This window comes from Hibiscus syriacus, unplaced genomic scaffold (assembly GCF_006381635.1).
Source record: "Hibiscus syriacus cultivar Baekdansim isolate YM2019G1 unplaced genomic scaffold, ASM638163v2 tig00111393_pilon, whole genome shotgun sequence".
NCBI lineage: Eukaryota > Viridiplantae > Streptophyta > Magnoliopsida > Malvales > Malvaceae > Hibiscus > Hibiscus syriacus.
Window position 1 is genome coordinate 421,123 of NW_024063079.1, and position 20,823 is coordinate 441,945.

General features: G+C 35.1%; 2 protein-coding genes and 1 pseudogene across 2 annotated transcripts; all 3 read right to left on the reverse strand.

Annotated features, from left to right (window-relative positions):
- Positions 1 to 947: 947 nt before the first annotated feature.
- LOC120160882 (non-specific lipid-transfer protein-like 1) lies at positions 948 to 2,874 on the reverse strand. Its single transcript, XM_039171207.1, has 4 exons — positions 2,652 to 2,874; positions 2,501 to 2,561; positions 1,235 to 1,337; positions 948 to 1,126 (listed from the first exon to the last, which is right to left on the reverse strand). Exons 1-4 carry the CDS (start codon positions 2,775 to 2,777, stop codon positions 1,045 to 1,047), a joined length of 372 nt encoding a protein of 123 aa, XP_039027138.1. The 5' UTR covers positions 2,778 to 2,874; the 3' UTR covers positions 948 to 1,044.
- Positions 2,875 to 3,812: 938 nt separating this feature from the next.
- On the reverse strand, positions 3,813 to 5,670 carry LOC120160823 (cold-regulated protein 27-like). Its single transcript, XM_039171149.1, has 5 exons — positions 5,553 to 5,670; positions 5,048 to 5,187; positions 4,996 to 5,011; positions 4,711 to 4,894; positions 3,813 to 4,272 (listed from the first exon to the last, which is right to left on the reverse strand). Exons 2-5 carry the CDS (start codon positions 5,176 to 5,178, stop codon positions 4,187 to 4,189), a joined length of 417 nt encoding a protein of 138 aa, XP_039027080.1. The 5' UTR covers positions 5,179 to 5,187; positions 5,553 to 5,670; the 3' UTR covers positions 3,813 to 4,186.
- A 4,736-nt stretch (positions 5,671 to 10,406) lies between these two features.
- Positions 10,407 to 11,774, reverse strand: LOC120160833 (annotated as a pseudogene).
- Positions 11,775 to 20,823: the final 9,049 nt, after the last annotated feature.

Consider the following 20,823-nt stretch of genomic DNA (forward strand, 5'->3'; position numbering starts at 1 on the left):
AGGTAGCTGTGAAACGCATCTTGATCAGGTACTTAAAAGACGCTCTAGATCATAATAGATTAGTTTTCGCTCTTGATACTATGACGACACTCGCTTTTTTTTTAAAACACTTTTGGGGGAATAATCATTACGATAAGAGATTAATTTCAGGATTCTGCACTTTGTTAGGTTTAAATATCTATCTTGGAGTTCAAAGAAACAAAAAGTGATCTTTTATTGTACCACAGAAGCAGAGTATCGAAGTTTGGCCGATGGCACCTCATAGATAGTATGGATAAAGCCGGTGCTTGATGAATTTGGTACTCTGGATGAGAGAGCATTCAACAATGAATTTGATCTTATGCGGCGAGTACAAATAGGAAAATTCAGTTATTGAAAATGTTTGGTTTCAATTAGAAAAGTTAGCTTGATTTGGCAAAAAGATAGATTATTTGTGGAGAAGAAACACTCACTGCTAGACGAAATTCTGCAACATGTTAAAGAATAGATACGAAAAGACCCTGCAAATGGTTCCAAATGCTGCCAGCAGAGCTCCACAACTCCTCCCAAACCACAACAGCTATTTATCTAAAATAGCCACACACAAAAAATCGAATTTTCGGATAATCCGAAAATTATTTTTTACCGATCCAAATCATCCGAAAAAATTTCGGATACCCGATCCGAACTATCCGAAAATTGAAAAAAGGATCAGATATCCAATTTTTCGGATCGGATCAACGGATCGGATCGGTCGGATCGGGTTTTTTTGCACACCCCTAGTCATACAAGTATTGCACATAACTACTATCAAAAGAAAAAATGCGAGTAATATGGAGCGAAAAAAGCATATAATTTTAGTGGAACAAAGAAACATGCTGCAATTGATCAATAGAAACGACAGGTGCTTTCACAACCCTATTTGGTAACCTAATCATTTATATCATTAAAGCCATGATATAAGCTTTTTCTCAATGATAAGAAGTTGATAGATGGCTTCCATTTATGTATTAAAAACTTAATTTCTGCAACAAAAGAACCTATATAGTACATTAGCATCTCTGCTCACATCTTTGCTGGCTTCGGAAAAATGTCAGGGGTGAATTTCTGAGCTGCACTCAAGCTTCCCTTGATCTTCATCGCCCCCCTGCATCATCTGTGTATTAAGTGTCGGGCTCACAAGTCTAAGTAGATTAACATTGCTGACTCCCATGGAATAATAAAGGAAAAGGAAATAGAAATCCGAGATTTTCACCTCATAAAAGCCATCTGGGGATTCATCTTCCCTGTTGCGACCTTTACAAAATCATCATCCTTGAAGGAAAACGTAGCATCAGGCTTTCCCCCTTCATATTTACCTAAAGTTCAGAGTAATAGGTCACTATCAACTTCATAAATCGCAGAATTTTATTACCAAAAGAGTGAACGGATCATTTAAACTTATTCATTAGAACCAATTTCATAAGGCCAAACACTTACTGAAACAGATGGAATATTTTAACATAAGATCAAATGTTAAAGAGAGTTAGGTAACCAACAACCCCCTAACCTGCTAGTTAGGTGAAATTTAATGGAATTTGCCATTGAGAAACGAATAAAGGAAAGAAGTGCAAGCTGACAAGAAACTAAATAGGACGTGTCCATGGCAAAAAAGAATGGTGAAGCTATTGAATTAATTAAATGGAATCCGCTTTGGCTTAAAAGATGATAGGGAAGGCATAAAAGAAGGGACAGATAAGAGTCCCTAATGGCAGCAGAATATAGTTACTGGAAAAGGGGCAATGGTTAACTCCCCAGTAAATGCTTAAAAGCAACCATTTGAAATTCCGATAAAAAGGAAATATTTTGAACTTTTGAAGGAAAAAAATCTAGCTATCGCAACATGAGAGCCTAAATCCATATAAATTCCATAAGGAAATCAAACATTTTCGATATGAGATTCAAGTCTCATGACATGCAATTATGCACATAAGAATCCATCACACTGCAATCACAATGCCCCATCGGATGCCACGATGCTTAACTTAATCTAGCTCAGGACATACACTAATATTCCGGCCCCATGACCTGTGTGACACCGTTGCAGCAAGAGATATGGTGGATGGTTTTAACCCCAACAGATGTAATACTTTGGAAAACAGCTGATTTGACTCTGCTGAATAACGGGAGATTGTCAGAGATCTAGTAGTGAGGTTTTAATCATCCGAGGAGTATGGGACTCCAGATGAATCGTGGGCGGAGATACGATTTCTCGTATACCAATATCATATCAGAAGAGCTCTAACTAGAAGAAAAAATCTACTTTCGATATGTGATTCAAGTTCCATCCCTTGCATATTCACATAACATATAGAATGCAGAAGATACAAACTTCAAACTCAATTCCATCTTTACAGATTAGAAAGCTACAATTTTATTAACAAACAGAGCAAAACAAACAAACCCAAACACCGCTATAATAATAAAAGATAAACAAAACAAGAACATAATCGAATTGTAGAATAAGGAAAACTCCGCTAACCTTTAGTAACCTCTCCTTTCTTGAGATCAACAACGTAAGAAACCTCATCAATCCCAATTTTCTGTAAAATCATAAACAAATCATTAAAATGAAATCGAAAGTAGAGAAAAGGGGTTGGGGGAGGGAAACTGAGAAAGCGTAAAGGGTTAACCTTGGGGGCGATATTGATTTGGTAAACGAGGCCGATCTTCTTGATGAGCTCTTTACCAGCATCAGAAGCCAAGTGAAGCTTCATCATCTCAAACAAGTTATCAGATTTCAACTCAGTAGTCGCCATTATTACAAATAAAAATGGAGAAAACCGAAGAAGAGATGAACGAGGGAATTGGGTTTGGATTACGGTTGAAATTGGTTTTTAAAGGCAGTGGAGCAGGGTAGTTGACGAGCAATCAATAGTTAACATGGCAAAAGGATTAGGCAACCCATCTAACATGACACGCATTTCTATGAAGAATGATTTATAGAAATAATGTTCATCAAAGTGGACCAGCATAACGTCACTTTCATTTCTCTATAAAATGTATCTTGTTTAAAGAAATAATATTATGAACCCATCGCATTGCGTTAATGACTATAAGAAAATGCGTCGCACTACATTATAATCACCACTGTTCAGAAAATAAATAATATTTATAAAATAAACCATCAAGATAAAAAGAACTATTATTTTTTTCTTATAATTACTTTAAATTATTAAAAGACAGTAATTACATGAAAAACTGTAAAGATTTCACAAAATATTAAAAAATTTGAAACATTTAGCGTAATTAAGCATGAAGGTATACCATTTTTTTCAAAAACAAAATCAAAATGATAAAAGTTTCTAACACATTGAGAATTGAGAATTTGTTTTAATAGTATATATACCGTATATGTGCATTGCAGAAGATTCTGAATTTGGAATCATCTTGTACTTTTTTTAAAAAATTAATATTTTATTTTTAATTTAATTTTAAATTATTTTTATCAACTTCCTAATAAATATCCAAATAATTTTTAAATTATCAAAGACATCAACTGAACTTTGCAGATATTTTACGACACTTAATTTTAGGACTAACTGTCCGGATAATTTGTTATCATGATTTGATTTTTTTTTTTGGTAACAAAATATCTAAACATTTCACCAACATTTTCTGGTAGATCAAATCAAAGATTGTTTACTATATCCACTTAGGATAACATTCACAATTCAAAATTGCAGGAACAATACATATGTACTGCTGGAATGAAAGGCACTAAAGACTGTTGTTATATTTACATGAAGACACTGCCCTACATCACCTACGGCTATCTCTCTGTCTCGGTCGCTGTCACATAACATTCTCGTATCGAACAAACATATTGAATCAAGATAGCATGGTGATTATGCATATGGATGTAACACAAAACCGACGAAGAGCATGAAGTGATCGAAGAAATCAACAAAAACTAATATCCATGGAGTTTCCTCTGGTTTGCTCACTGTACCCGGGCAAGTCTCACCGGCGGAAGCTCCATCTTAGTCTCTGCAATATATGTTTAGCTACTTCTGCTAAAGGATGCTTCTTTAGCTTACAGAATAGCCTAAAACCAAAACGAGAAATGTGGCAGAAAAATCAGGACTAAAACCAAAGTCATTCATGTTTTTGTCTTGGTTTTAATAAAAAAGACCAATGACAATAAATCTTTTACCTGATCATTGCATCAAGCATCATTTGCCACAGATTTTAGCTTCTTGGAACCGCGTTCATTGCTAGTTTTTTCATCTATAAAGTTCTGATCCGACACCTCTGGAACAACCAAAAAACGTCTTAGAGTTTGAATACGAGCACAATTTATTTAGCATTAGAGCAATTCATCAAAATATAGATCACATATGTACATTTTATCGATAGACATTGTACTAAAAAACAAATATATACATGCCTCCTAACTTCTAACCGTATGCCATGGCTACGAGACACCAAAAGATTATGAAAAAAAAGTAAGCACTTAATTGAAACATGGAGAACTTAACCATACAAGTCTAGATCATTAATCTCGAGCAAGTTCAAGATTTGTTGAATAAACTCAATACTATTGAAGGCACCATAAACACATAATTTGTATAAAATCATCAAGATCACACCAATATACCAATGCAAGCATCCATTTTACCGGTTTGTGACGAATGACATGATCATATACAGAAAATTGCTTTCTTTTACATTCGAATTGTTTGTTTTTACCTTTTGATGAAGCGTGATCTTGAAGATGACTACACGAGGCGAATACACGAGAATCGGATCCCGATCTGAAGTGCTGGATCCAAGGACTAGCCATGAAACAGCTAGAGCGATCACTTGTATTTGGTTGAAATCCGGGTGTTCCGAAATTGATCTTCTTCCAGCAACCACCTCGAAGAACTTTAAACTGCAACAACAAAGATTGAATAGGACAGTAAATAGATTGGAACGCAGGGAATGGAGAGGCAACCCCCATTGTTATAGAGAAGCACAAGATCAGACTTGAACCTGGCCTGAAGAGGTACTATGCGTTTGCCTTGATAATTTTGATCCGGGAAACTTGTTCTTTTGTGATTTGTATCCAAGAAAATCCATCGAATCATATAACTGGTCAACAAATGAAGCTTCCATGGATTTAAGGTATAAATTATGCTTCTCATCCGTCCATTCTGTAGATGTAGATTCAGTCATCAAAGAATCTTGTTGTATTATCAATTTTTATCATTAAAAAATCAGTAAGATTTCGCAAAAAGCAAAGACGACACATAATTAAGGGTATAAACCCTGAATTAACAGAACATAGTTATCAAAACTTCTAAAAGAAACCTTACCAATGCTAAGCAGAAACGTTACGAATGAAATCAAGAGAAACGTGCATGATTGAAAATGATTGTTTTAAAAAAATGATACAAAGTTAGAAATTCAGCTGCTTTTACCAGCTAAACCCATATCAAAGTTATTTACTTTAAACCAGGAAAAAGAAATAGAATAAAACCCCACGACTCAAATTCATTGATACATAAATCATCACCAGAAATATGCTGGGAAAAAGATGATTTATTTACCAAGTTTGGAACTTCTTGTTGTTGAGCAAACCGAGGAGACCTCGCCCGACTCAGAGGAAGAGGCCTCCGAACTCGTCCAAGACTCAGTTCTCCTGAAATCCTCCATGCAAAATCACTACAGAAATGATGGTTTAAATTCTGAAGATCAGAAGATGATAAAAATCAAAGATGGCAATTGCAATGAGAGCAGTGGTTGGGGTGTTTAAAGGAACGTTACAGTTGTAATCGCTTTTTACACGTGTTAATGTGGGACCATAACATCGCCACGTCACTTCATAGTCTTAGCGTAAGCTCCGGATATTTTATTGGATCCCTCCAAAATATCTAATCTAATCTAATCCAATCCCTTTCTTTTTCTTTTTTTAAACTTCAAAGATAAGGTTACATGGCTTGGAGTATCTTAAAAGCTTTTAGATATTTTTATTTACTATTGAATAAAAAGAATTAGTATAATATCATAAATTAATTTAAGTGACTAATGTTAAAAATTTAGGAGGAAAAATAAGGATTTAATTAACACACGTGAATGTGTGTATCTTCAACCCAATAATTAAGGGAATAATAAAAATCAAACTAAAAGATCATTAGATAAATTAAGCATATCATACAAAAATATTGTTTTACTAAAAATACTTCAAAATATCACCTAAATTTGAGCGAAGGAAATGTAACAAACTACTGATGTGGGATATTTGGATTTTAACGCCTCTCAATTTATCATATTTACCATTTTTAATCCCTACATTTTAAAAATTGAACATCCCATCAGGATATTAAAAACATTTTTAAAAACATTTTAAACCTTAAAAACCACACATGTATATAAAGACGAAAATTCTAGAATTATTATAACATATCGAAACATGTTATTAATATGACACTCGTACACCTCATTAATTAAATTATCTTTATTAAACAAATATGATTTAATTTTAATTTTAATAAGAAAATAATTAAAGTATGTTTTTTATTAAAAAATATAATTATTTTAAAAATATATTTATTTATTTAGAATTGGAACACTTAACTTATTTAAATTTGTAAAATTATCCCAACAACAATCATCAAAATAAACTGCCGATGACCCTGTTCATCACTGTAAAATCGTGTTATTCTACATGAACTGTTGTCGGAGAGATATATCAAGAAGAAACCGATCTTTCTCTTCACCCAACGTCGCCCTATAACCGTCCGTCGATTACCTGTCTTTGTCGTTTATGTTGCACATCGTTGACCGTTTACCTCTATTTCTACGTGCGTAGATCGTTTGATAACCATCCACGATGGTCACCCGTCTCAGCCAAACCAACCACGACCGTCGATACGCGTTTGTCTCCAATCTCGTGTGTAAGTCATCGTGGTTTAACTCTCCGATCATTTGTTAAACTCTGATTTCATGTTTTAATTTTGAATGGTCTAATTGCATGCAAAGTCCCCTTAATTTTGTTTTATTTTGAATGGTCAAATTGCATGCAACCCCTATAATTTTTCCTGTTTAGATTTTAGACTTATAGGTTCCAAAACTCTCATGATTTTCCCTTTGTTTTAATTTTTATTATTAATTTTGATTGTTCCCATTAATTTTAATACTTAATTTTGACCATTAATTTTTCTTGATATTAATTATGAGAAAATATCTTGAATAATATTATTTTAACCATTAATATTGACTTAATATTAATTTTGACATGTAAGTTTTGACTTGGAACTAATTTGGATATCAAAAGTATCAACTAGTGTTATTAATACTTAAGTTACTAAAATGGAATCAAAATGTAATTTTAGGTATGATTTTAAAAAATAATAATTGGGTGACCAAAATAGAATCGTAGAATTAATTGGATTATTAAATACGTAGTTTACCCTTAGGGGCATTTGGATCAAGGAAAAGATTATTACTAGGGGATAATCTTTTCCGAAATCACATACTCATGTTCGGTTCAAGAACATTCCCTTGAGAGGTAATGAAACATTACCTACAATAGCTATTTTGGTTAAGATTCCTTTGAGTCTTTTTCCCTCCAATATCTTAGGTATTTATCAATCCTCGTTGGGTTGGACAAAATTACCTCTAAATAAATGAATTATTTCAAAACTATCTTCTCATTTATTCCTTTAAATAGGAATAAATCATATGATAATCCCTAGTTTTATAATTTACTTTCTCCTTCGATCATTTAGGCTAGATATTATATAACTGGATATTATAAAGTAAAAAAATATTATTTTAGTATAAATTTATTTTATTTATTTTATTTTTATTGTGGTTTTAATAATTTTAATACTTTTTATAAAATAATATGATGTATATAATAAAATGTTTTCTATATTATAGTTTCTATGTATTCTATTAATTTTATCAAATAATTCGATATTAAATTACGTTGTACAACTCATACATGTAGCATGAGTAAAATAAAAAAGTGTAGTACTTAACACACACTTACACCAGTGTAATTATGTACATCTCTCAATATATTAGTACCTAAAGATAAACACATAATTATATTGGTGTAAGTATGTTTCTGTATTTTCAAAGAAATAAAATTTTAAAAATAATAAAATATATATATATATTAAGTTATTCGTGTATAAAATTAATTAAAAAAATATATAAATTAAAAATAAAAAAAATTATATTTTCTATGAATTTTTATGTAGATATTTTCATTTTCATTTTCATTTTGAGAATTAAACTTGTTAAAAATATATATCTCAATGACAATTTGGTAAAATATACATTTTTATTATCTTGTATTCATTCAATCGAATATTGTAATCTTATATTTTGTCAAACAAATCAAACGAGATAATACAACATTTCAATTAATGTGTTAAGTAATATAACATTCTCATAATATCATTACCAATAATAATCATACATTACGTGAATTGAACGCTCCTTAATTTATATGTTGTGAATATTCTTCGTTAATATAGAACCATTAAATAAAGGTACTGGTGACTGCGAATTAATTTTAATGATCTGTTCTAGGCTTCTAGCATGACCCATAAACTTATTATCCTTACAGATACTAACAGAATAATGTATTTCAGATGAAGCTGGTTCAGTCAGTCCTCAAATGCTTGGCAATTTCTGCTTGGATCAATGGTTATTTCTGTTCCTGCTCCATCGTATTTATGTCCAGTTTGAAGAACAAAAATTGGAGGAGATTATAAATATTGTACAGGAAGCAACTATTATACTCGACTGTCAAACCGGAGCCACCGTGCGTCTCCATCCAGATTCATGCAGGAACCCAAATTGCCATGTTCTTGTTTTGTTTTGTTTTTACTTACTATGACAGTTTGCCCTGAAAATGGAAATGCCATTCATCTCTCATACCTTATTTTTCTCACAAAGAGATATAGAATTGATGATATATGCAAAGCATTTACAATTTTTTGCCATTAAAACTTGCAAATGCCAGCAACTTAAACAAGCTCAAGTTAAAAGGATCATAGTTATACTTATATATATAGACATAGACTTGTGTGCTTAGCCATGTGCATTCCTGATACAGGCTAATGTGTGAGTCAGTTTCTTTTCTATATAATAATTTATTCTTCTTTAAACTGACAAAGCTTTCAACCAGCAACAATTTTTCCGTTTGTAAATTGGTGTTGCATAGTAAAATATTGATCGTTTCTCGATAAAAAAAATAAGGGTTCAGTCCAAAAAGAAAATTAGACAAACATTTTCAAAATTAATCTTGCTTTAAGCCACCTTATGACAAGTTCAATGGATCTTAATTAATAAATGTAGTGTTATGTTGTAGTTTTTATTCATAAATTGTTAGGAAAAAACGCCGGAACAAAAGGAATACGAATGAAGATGTGAAGAAAGTGGATTTCAAAAACTAGTAGAACATCCGAGTAGTTTTCTGGATTTATCGTATATTATTCAAGAGTATACTAGACGTATTCTTGTACATCACAGGCGCACTTAATGTCTGAATCACGTGTGGACATACCCCAACGAATCTACAAAAGTACAAGAGACAAAGACATGTATAGTGTAGGTTTTAGGGTTATGGGTGTTTTGGTGTGAGACGAAGAAGAAATCATATTCTTAGACACGACAAAGATAATGTGAGAATTATATTATATATTCAAAACTTTTATGCAGCACAGCATTCGAGAAATAGCAAAGAAGCTGTCGAGATGCCTTCTGCTCTAACTTTATGTAAAACTTCACTAATATATACATATATATCATATATACATTTTTCAAATATGTTGACTGATTCATGGGAACAAGAGATGATAATGGAGATTTTAATCTTCATCAAACGACACTATGAACTTCTTTTCTGCCGGTTATGACAGGGTTTTAAATCGCGGTCGCGGTCGCGATTTCGGTTATTTCGGATTTATCGTGATTGCGGCCGTCGCGGACGCTATTACGACAGTCGCGGGTAACTCGAACAGCGACGAAACCGCTAAATCGCAGTCGATCAATCGTTTTTTAAAACCCTGGGTTATGATACTCATAATTAAACTGATAATCATATTATTGAAAACAATGTGATACCTGCTGTTTTCTGAATTCAGATGAAGTGGTATATCAAACAGTATCATACATTAATGGAGAAATCAAAGAAAGCTCCAGAGAAATTGTCATTGACACAGTCATTCTCTCAGCCTTTTTTTCATTTTCACTTTCAGTGTCTCACTCTTTCCTCCATTAATGCAACTGGGAAACACACAGATATCAGAATGATGAACAAATGAATTGCACCAATGGAAAACTGAGGAAAATATTAAAGATTGGTGTTCTTTTTTTGAGTTTTGAAGCATCGCTTTTGTTCTTCGCTTTAACCAAAAAAATATATATATTGTTACATTGTATACATGTTTAGGTTACAAATATAAAAACTAATGGAAACTATCATGTAGAAGAAGGCATGAAATTCAACCGTAAATCATCTTTTTGCAAGACCAAACGTGCCTTCACAGTCTCCATGTTTGCTGTTGCTGTGTTATTATACTCGGGATGCAATCTCTTCTTCGACTGTAAATTTACACCAAATAGCTTTGTTCTGCAACTATTTCTGCTCGGTTCTTCGACGATCGTTAAGGAGCTCTGCGATGTTGCTGTTGGAGAGTTCAAGACCTGAACTTGGGGCTTTGGAGTGTTGGGATTATACCCGAGAACTGGTTCAATGGCTTCTGTAATAATGAACTATTGGGGTTAACAGGAGGTGGAGGACCAGAAAGGAACAATGGAGCAACAGGGTTCACATGGTTTTGAACTAAATAGATAATGTCATTGTAAAGCTTCTTCATGTGTGTTAGTTCAGACATAAGCAGATTGTTGTTTCTTCTTAGTCTTTCGTTGTCTTCTGATAAAGCTGCCACCGAGTTGTTATATCTTCCCGTGGAAGAAAGTGGTGGCGGTGAATCACACCAGTTGCCGCGTTCGTCTGTCTCAGTTGGGGAGATGCTGATTCTACTCGGAAACGCAAATAAACTCGGTGGATTCAGAGGATAATGATGATGGTTTAAAAATGGGTGCGTAGTTTTTCTTCTATGGATCTCACAAAGCAAGTGTTTTTCTCCTTTCTTGAAGAACTCGTTGGCGAACTCCCATCTATCCGGCATAATCTTCCTAAAACCCTAGTTTTTCATTATCAAAAATCCAAAAGCAACAGAGAAAAAGAACCCAGATTAGTACGTACACGGACCAAGAATGCAAAAGGAGAATTATTATGATCAACGAAGTTGAGTTTCTTTATGTACATAAGTGTTCAACTGTCTGACAAAGCTAGAGAAATTGTTGTGCTTGAAGTAATTGGGAAGTAAATCACGAGCGAAGTCAGGAGGTCTCCAAACGACAAAAGTGGTGTCGTCTTCACCCCATGAAACTATATGATCTGTAGTCGGATCATCGACCAGTTGGTAGGTTTTGTAAGGAACGGTGCCGGAACTGCTTTGTGGGAGTCTAGTGATAGTAATACTCCTTCACAATTACCATCAAGCATCAGAGCCATTGAAACTTGAAAGACCAAAGCAAGAAGCAGTTGGAAAGTATGCCTTAAAAGAGAGAGAGAGAGAAACATGAATATATGTGTGTATGTGAGGGTGAAATAATAAGGGCATTTCAAGACAAACCCGTGACTATATCTCTACCTTGTCTGACAATGAATCCCTTGCTCGCACACCCATTTAAAACCAGGCACTGACATGGCCGTGGATGGGTGCAGTCCGGCAATTTACAATGAAACCGGGGACTTAAATGGATCTGTTATCGAAATAATAACCGTTATATTATGGTAAAGGTGTTGTCTAAAACTATGATTACATGACTGCAATACTCGTAATCACCGTAATAATGTCAACTCGTAGGATCGAGTTCTACTGAGGACAATTCATAACGGAGGTCTTTCACGAAAACTGCTCTCAACCTGACGTTGGGGGCAGCCTACTACCCTACTTCCCCTTATACCATTGCATATGGGAATATAATCGGCTAATTAATTATTTACATAATCGCGATAAAGGCAACCCAACCGAAAACGTGTAACTCCAATTTAAATCCTTGAATATTAAAACCCTTTTGTTTTGTTGTTTAACATGGAGAACCAAACAAACACTAACTACTTGGAATCCCATGGGTTTTGTATTAAAATGTAGAAGATATAAGGAAAATATAAATGCAGACGCTTGATGGGATTTAAAGCCTGTTGTCTTCTTCTTCCATTTTTCTCTTTTGCCTTCTTCTTTGCTTATCTGAGATTCCAAACTTAAAAGAGAATTATAGACACCCCTTTGGCTCTTCTGCCACCTTTACTTGCACGTTCTACAATGGATGCTTAGGGTCTTCAGCTTTGGCTTACTCGATTGAATTATCGGACCTAAAAGTTTACATGTAATTCAATATCATTGCTTTCCCTTTCTTCTTCCTCTTTTCAATGGAATTTAAAATTTTATTGCTTTTGGAATAAATTATGACATCTTGAAAAACATTCAGAGAATATTTATAGATTCTATAATGACATAATTTCCCCTGAATCTCATATTGACAGTGGTTCCTGTTTCGTCCTTTTCCTTTTATAAACATATTACTACAACTTATCACTCTTCTTCTTCATGTTATACATACACATTTCTGGTAAATACTTGATATCTTTTCAAGTTAATTACATTCAACTCACCCAAAATAATTAGTTTGATGTTTAACTAGAAATGATGGTAGATTAATTACCTCTTTTTTATTAACCTGATCATTTAATTGAAAGTAAATCCTGAGACGGGTCCTATCTCACTTGTGGAAACCAGCAGTTTTTGGACAAGGAACAAAAGGGCCGTTTTTTAATTGTCATGAAAACTTTTATAAACTTTTTTTTTCCTTTCTTCTTCAAGAGGAAGTGGATTTTTGTATCATTAAGACATTGATATATAATATTTGCATGGAAATATAGACTCGAAATTTATTTATATATATATATATATATATCATTGTTGGGTTCGAGTTAAATTAATATTTTAAATCATTCTAAACTTTATTGTATTCTAATATTTTTCATAAAGATTATTCTATCTAAAGATTATGGATTCAAATAGTTACGTTTACAAGTGTGTACGTGTTCTCAATAGTTAGATTTCATTATAATATCTTAAATGAAATTCGGACAATCATATCTAGTATAAATAAACTATTATAATGCGACATTCTCTATAATTAAAAGCTCTCAGTGAGTAAATTCCCTTTTTAGCTCCCCTTGCCCTTGGTAAAAATTGTTCATAAAAAAAAAAAAAAATCCTTTTGAAGCTTCTTCTTCTTCTTCTTCTTAAATTGTCACAAACAATTAACTATAACATGACTTTAAGAATAGGAATTTCAAGGACATACAACTTAAAACACAAACCCCGTACAAATTGAAACAAAAAATAAAAAGACCACTTCAAACTTCTCTCTCTCTCTCTTTGTAAAGTGAAGAAAAGCATAAAGAACCAAATCAGTATTGTCTACGACAACGACAAACTCTAATGTTCTTTCTCTTCTTTTGTCTGTTTCCCAGTGGGAGAGAGATTGGAGTTGTGATATTCGGTTTTTTCCCCTCTTATCATCTTCCTTATTGATCATATTATTACACTCATTAAATTCATAATCACCATAAACATAATTGTGATTAACATCCATCTCATTCTCCCTTCTTCATCATACACATTTGTGCTGCACTGGAGAAAAACATACTTTTGCTTACTAATACTGCATGCAAATGTATTTTGATCCAAATGATCTTGGATCAAACATTTAATTTTTGTTTTCTTTAGTTTATTTGTATTAAATGAAGAATGCCAATAAGCATGAATTGGTAAATAATTAATACGGATGAGTCTAAATAATAGTTTTATTTGAATATCATATACAATGCATGATTTTGTTTCATCAACTGAATTCTCTTCTTCCCGTTTTCTGCAAATATTGCCTTTTTTTTCTTATCTGATCAATGCTTGTGGTCCATCACGGTCTACGTTTTCTCCTCAAAATAAGAACTTGCCTAACAAGTAGCTTCAATTATATAATAATAATATAATAAATTAGATATCTGTAAATATAAAAAAATGAAATTTATATATAAAAAATCTTTTATATGGGAAAAATTAATTTTAACAAAACACTTTACGGAAAGAGATATTGCTTACCTTCATTCCTTTGGGGTTGAAAAAGTTATCACTTACTAGAATTTTTTGTTCTAGTGAGATGAGACACTAAATTTTTTAAGCAACATTAAGAGTTCGAATTTTAACGTTTACGAATTAAATAAATTAAGTTGATATGGTCACCCTTATAATAGGTCTTTACAAAATTTGATATGAAATTATCGATCATTAGATCAGAGGCCGATGATAAAAAACAACTTATGCACTCAATGCAATCATGTGAAACTATGGCATGTACAGAGGACAAAATATATTATTACAGAGGTCATGAAACTACTTTATTTCTCATTCAAATAATCTTAGCTATATATATATATATATATATATATAGCTTTTGGATTAGAAGAGGGGAACAGAAAAAGCTGTTGGATCACATGCACATTACATTCCTTTTCTCTTCTTTTTATATCGTGGCTTATGAACGCTAAAGAAAAATTAAAAGGACCCACACAATCCAAGGGATTCTCATCCATCCAAATTATGGGTCCCTGTTTTCTTTATAAATTATAAGTATTAAATTTTGAATTCTATATTTTAAATTTTAACATTAAATATTATTTGTTAAAAGTAATTATATGAAATCGATTATTCAAATTTTACCATCACTTCACATGTATATCCACCACCTCTCACTTTGATCCACCTGGTATGGGAAAATGCAGCAATGTATGCTCTCCAAATATTTGTGGTGTTGGGGTTGATCCAAGAAGCCCAATTCCCTATCACAAAATATAAGTTTAATAATTTATTTAGATTATTAAACTCTCCATCAATAATATAAAATACACAAATAAATTACCTTGAAAGGTGGAACATGTAATTGCCAAACTTGTTTAGTTGATATAAAAATCAGATTAAATTGGCTTCGGACCAACTATATTAATTGATATAAGTTGAATTATATTAATATATTTATACCTAATATATATAATGATGGATCCTCTTAAGAAACTACTGTAACACGTGAAAAACAAAGAATACTGCTGAAAAATGATCTACATTTTCACATGAACCTCTACATTATTTATACATTGTGAAGTCGGTTAGTTAGCCTAACAACCTAGCTAACAACCTGGCAACAACTAACCGTATCACGTGCATATGCTGAATAGGATATCAAAATACAAAATATAGTCTAATATTCTCCCTACTCTTCTTTTCCATCTTCTTCAAACAAATGATCCAGACACCACACCAACTTTGCTTCGAAAATCTTCAAATGCAGCCTTCGACAGAGGCTTAGTGAAACCATCTGCAAGCTGATGCGGTGCAGGAATATAGTTAACCCGCATCTGTCCAGACGCAACCTTCTCCCGAACAAAGTGAACGTCCAAGTCAATATGCTTCGACTGAGTATGATAAACCGGATTGGCACTCAACGCCACAGCGCCCGTATTATCGCACCATATAACCGGTTCCTGTCGCGGGGTTACTCCAAGATCAGCAAGTAATGCACTTACCCAGGTAACTTCTGTTGCGGTGTCGGTAACACATTTGTATTCTGCTTCCATCGTTGAACGCGACACAGTTTTTGCTTTTTGGAGCTCCATGTAACAAGACAAGAACCAACGAAGACACCATATCCAGAAACTGATCGACGATCGTCTATATTAGCACCCCAATCAGCATCAGCAAATGCAGAAATCGTCAACCCAACATCACCCAATAGGAACAGCAACCCATAGTCAACAGTACCAGCCAAGTATCTAAGTATTCGCTTAACAGCAACCATATGCGCTTCACGTGGAGCATGCATAAACTGTGCAACTCTCCCAACACTATAGATTAGATCAGGACGTGTGTGACACACATAAAGTAAAGACCCAACGATGCTGCGATATTCAGTAGCATCGGTTAGCAACTTCCCCTCATCTGCCGAGAGCTTGGAAGCTAGAATCATTGGCGTGGAACAAGCAGCCGCGCCCTTCATTCCTGTTTTTGTAAGAAGCTCCAATACAAACTTCTTCTGACATAACACAATCGAACTACGAGAGCGAAGTACCTCAATTCCCAAAAAAAACTTAAGGGAACCAAGATCTTTAAGAGAAAATCGGGCACTAAGGAGTTGCACTACATCTTGAATGGAATTAGACGATTGTCCGGTAATGACAATGTCGTCAACATACACGAGCACATAAATGTCACCATCATCCCGTCTAGAAATAAAGAGCGATGGATCAGCTCGCGAAGCAATAAAACCTATTTGAACTAGGTTGGCTCGAAGCTTTGTATGCCAGTTACGTGGAGCTTGACGAAGACCGTAAAGAGCCCGCTGAAGTTTGCACACAAGAGGCGTTCCATCATCGGCAACCTGCTCGAAGCCTGGTGGTTGCTCCATGAACAAAACCTCATCTAAATCTCCGTTAAAAAATGCGTTATTCACATCTACATGCCTTAACTCCCAATCATTTGATACAGCTAAGGCCAACACAACATTAAAGGTTGAGAATTTCACAACGGGACAGAACGTATCTGTGAAATCATAACCCAGAACCTGTGAGTAACCTTTCGCGACAAGGCGTGCTTTGTACCGGTTGACAGAACCATCCGGATTACGCTTAAGTTTGAACAACCACTTGCAACCGACAGGAATGCGACCGGCATGAAGTTTAACCAACGACCATGTGTTATTCTTAAGGAGAGCATCATACTCCGATTGCACAGCTTCTTTCCAATGAGCCGATTGCATGGCTTCTTGCACAGTAGAAGGTATTTCAGCTTCAAAATAACTTGAGTATGTCTTTGGCTTAAACACTCCACATTTGCTGCGCGTCAACATAGAATGTGAATTATGTGTCGGCTGCACTGATGATGTACTTGCATGTTCAGGCTGCCTCGTACTCACACGCAAATCAGTAGGCATGGAACCTGATTCGATATCATGTTCATCTGAAACTTCAGCAACGTCCGAAGACTCATCAGGTAAACCAGTTTCAATAGCGTCTGGAGATTCATTAGGTGAATCAATGTCAACAGGAAGAGCAGCAGCAAAGTGGGGTTGACACATAACCTCATCTATAACTCCTTCATGCACAATTCCCTCTCCAGCAATTGAACTAGTCCCATGCTACCATTTTCGAAGATCACCAGTAATAGGAATTGCCTGCGACCGGAACATATTGCTTGGGGTGATTGAGAGGTTCGAATCTTTTCCTGCAAAAGGGAAAACCTCCTCATTAAACACCACATGACGGTATATATAAACACGACCATCATCTGTAAGGTACTGGAAACCCTTGTGTTGTGGGCTAAAACCCAGATTTCTACACGACTGAGACCGAAATGATAATTTATGATTCTGAAACGGTCTCAAATGCGGAAAACATTGACACCCGAAAACCTTCAGAGAAGAGTAATCAGGCATTTTTTGTAGAGTTTTTCAAACGGAGTTATCCCATCAAGGACCTTTGTAGGAAGTCGATTAATTAGGTGAGCTGCAGTCACCATAGCATAGGACCAATATTTCATAGGTAAGGATGCTTGAGCTAGTAACACAAGACCAAGCTCAACAATATGGCGATGCTTGCGTTCTGCAACGCCATTTTGCTCCGACGTGTGCGGGCAGGTAACTCGATGAACTATCCCGGACTTGGCAAGCACGGATGAGATGGAACGATACTCACCACCCTAATCTGACTGAACAGCCTTAATTGTGACTCCAAACTGATTTGTTACTAGCTGCTGAAACAATTGAAAAGCCAACAAAGCTTGTGACTTATCTTTAAGTAAATAGAGCCATGTGTGCCGAGTAAACGCATCAACAAAGGATATATAATAACGAAATCCATTTGATACAACATGTGGAGGTCCCCACAAATCAGAAAAAACGAGTTCAAAGGGAGCAGAATACTGAGTATTAGATTGAGTAAACGGCAATTTGTGGCTCTTGCCCATAAAGCATGCCACACAATTTTTATTAATTTCTGAATCAAGCTTTACACCAAGTTCCTTAGCAACTTTATTTAACGCAAAGCTAGCAGGATGTCCTAAACGGCGATGCCATAGCTCGGACAACGACGAATCAGCCGCAACCAAATTAGCTGAAGCACCAGAAATGTCTTTACTTTGATCATCAAGAGCAAACGTATATAAGCCACCATCCATTCTTCCACGCAAAAGAACCTCTTTAGTTGACTCATCTCGAACATAACACGTCGCAGCATGAAACTCAATGTAAACAACATTGTCCCTAGCAAGCTTAGAGATCGAAAGCAAATTCTTTGTTATGCTAGGCACATGCAATAAATCGTTCAATAACAAGGCTCGAGAAGAAGTAGAAGGCAGAACCGAACTACCAATAGAATGAATATCAAGTGAGACGCCATTACCGACATTGAGTTTACCTGGACCTCTAAACTCTGTCGGGCTCGAGACTTTGGTAGCATCAGGCGTAAGATGATGCGTTGCACCGGAGTCTACAACCCAGTGTTGCTCGCCAGAGTCAGAATTTATATTAGCTTGTGATTGACCAACTGCTTGAGAACACCCTTTACAAACCATACAACTCGGATTAGAGGGTTCAGTAGTATAATGCACGGTAGCAGACTGTCCTTTGTTGGATCGAGAATCGGACGTAACACATGTGAAATCTTCATCATATCGATGCCAGCAACGATTGACCAAGTGGCCAAGTTTGCCACACAGTTGGCATTGAATCCGAGGTCTACCTCGACCACGGCCCCCAGCTCTGGATGCAGATGACGATCGAACAGACCTTGATTCATGCCGATCTCGATCATAAGAGTCACAAACCACTTCACGATGAGCAAGATGTGCGCTCATAGGAAGAGATTCCAGTTGGTCATCAAAGCCGGCAAGTTGCGCCTCAGCATCGAGGAGCACCGTATAAAGATCGTCTAACGATAGTGTATCCTTCATGGTCGTAATAACCGCCATAAACGGTTGGTATTCCCGGGGTAAACCTTTCAGAATACTGGCAACATGACCAACGTGAGAAACGACACAACCACACGAAGCAAGCGCATCGCAGATCTCTTTCACGCGTGTAAGGTAAACACGCATATTGTCGTTCCCTTTCTTCAACGATTGTAGCTTGCAGTGCAAGCTCATTGCAGCAGTCGTAGATCTATTGGCAAAGAGTTGTAGTACCATATTCCAGATCGCCGCAGCCGATTCAGCACCAACGAACAGTGGAAGGAGATGAGAACTAATGGTAGAGAGGAGCCACGACGCCAACGCACTGTCCTGTGCTACAAAATCCTCAAAGGCCTCATTGACACTTACTTTGCCGTTAGCATCAAGAACCATTTCCGGTGGTGGCATCAATGCACCAGTCAATAAACGCTCCAGGCGATGGCTACGGACAGTAAGCAGAATTTGCTACTTCCAGAGCAGAAAATTCATCTCGTCGAGGACTACATTAACCTTCTTGTGCGAGAAACCCTTGGAGAACTCCATGACAGGCGAGCAACAACGGAAGCTTAGGCAAGAAACCCAAGATCGACGGCGAAAGATACCATCTTAAGAAACTACTGTAACACGTGAAAAACAAAGAATACTGCTGAAAAATGATCTACATTTTCACATGAACCTCTACATTATTTATACATTGTGAAGTCGGTTAGTTAGCCTAACAACCTAGCTAACAACCTGGCAACAACTAACCGTATCACGTGCACATGCTGAATAGGATATCAAAATACAAAATATAGTCTAATAGATCCATAATTTTTTTAAGGGGAACACATATGTATTAATAACATAAATATATTGTATGAGACAAGTACAAGTAAAATTCTAGAGTGAACACAATCAATAAAATAAATAGTTAATTAAAAATTGGATTTTAAAATGATTACATACCCTCTTTAAACTAAAGATGGATCCACTATTGAGCACATATTCATATTAAGATAACAATGATATAAAATCACCCTTTTACAATCGTATTTTAGACTTCGTAGTGATGAGAGATAACGGAATGGGAATAAAAATAAAAGCAAAGGTGGAGCCAATGGCATGACTGAGATCAGCTGAGGTTGGGGAGATGAAGTGGAAATAATAACAATGAATAGCATATATATAGTTATAATCATTCACTTTCAAAGGCATAAATAGCAACATTTATGACCATTAAAAGTATTAAATTGTATAATCAATCTAATAATTTAGGTAAAACTCATCTTTTTGGGTATCTGAAAAATTATTTGTTGAGATAAAATGTTTGTTACAGTATCCGTAGGAAGATACGTTAATTTTCTAACATCATTGAGAATACGCCTAAAAGACACGATGTCTTCCTCAAATTACATGTAACCGAAACGCCAAGCACCGGTTTAGATATGCTAAAACAAGACCATAAATGAATATATTAGCCTTGTATATCCTATGTGGCTTACTTCTTAAAGAAAGGGTTTCAATTAAAATTTAGCCCAACCAAGGGAGCAATCCATAGTACCTCAAAGAGGTTCAGCTTGAATGACTGGTCCAGATTAACTCATTTAAAAGCATCGTACCCTAAACTTCCGGTTGTGCGAGCAAGAAAACATCGAGGCTAACTTTGCAGCTATGGTACGGAAATGAAAATGGCACCACATGATTGAGTTTCATCCGTTCTTTTCCTACAAATCATAATGTTTAA

What these genes read in the sequence shown, in the direction of transcription:
- LOC120160823 (XM_039171149.1), bottom strand. Translation starts at nt 5,178, where the DNA reads ATGACTGAATCTACATCTACAGAATGGACGGATGAGAAGCATAATTTA. An exon ending in AGATCACGCTTCATCAAAAG is followed by an intron (nt 4,273 to 4,710) that starts GTAAAAACAAAC and finishes TGGTTGTTCCAG; the next exon opens with AGGTGTCGGATCAGAACTTT.
- LOC120160882 (XM_039171207.1), bottom strand. Translation starts at nt 2,777, where the DNA reads ATGGCGACTACTGAGTTGAAATCTGATAACTTGTTTGAGATGATGAAG. An exon ending in AAATCAATATCGCCCCCAAG is followed by an intron (nt 2,562 to 2,651) that starts GTTAACCCTTTA and finishes ATGATTTTACAG; the next exon opens with AAAATTGGGATTGATGAGGT. An exon ending in CCCCAGATGGCTTTTATGAG is followed by an intron (nt 1,127 to 1,234) that starts GTGAAAATCTCG and finishes CAGATGATGCAG; the next exon opens with GGGGGCGATGAAGATCAAGG.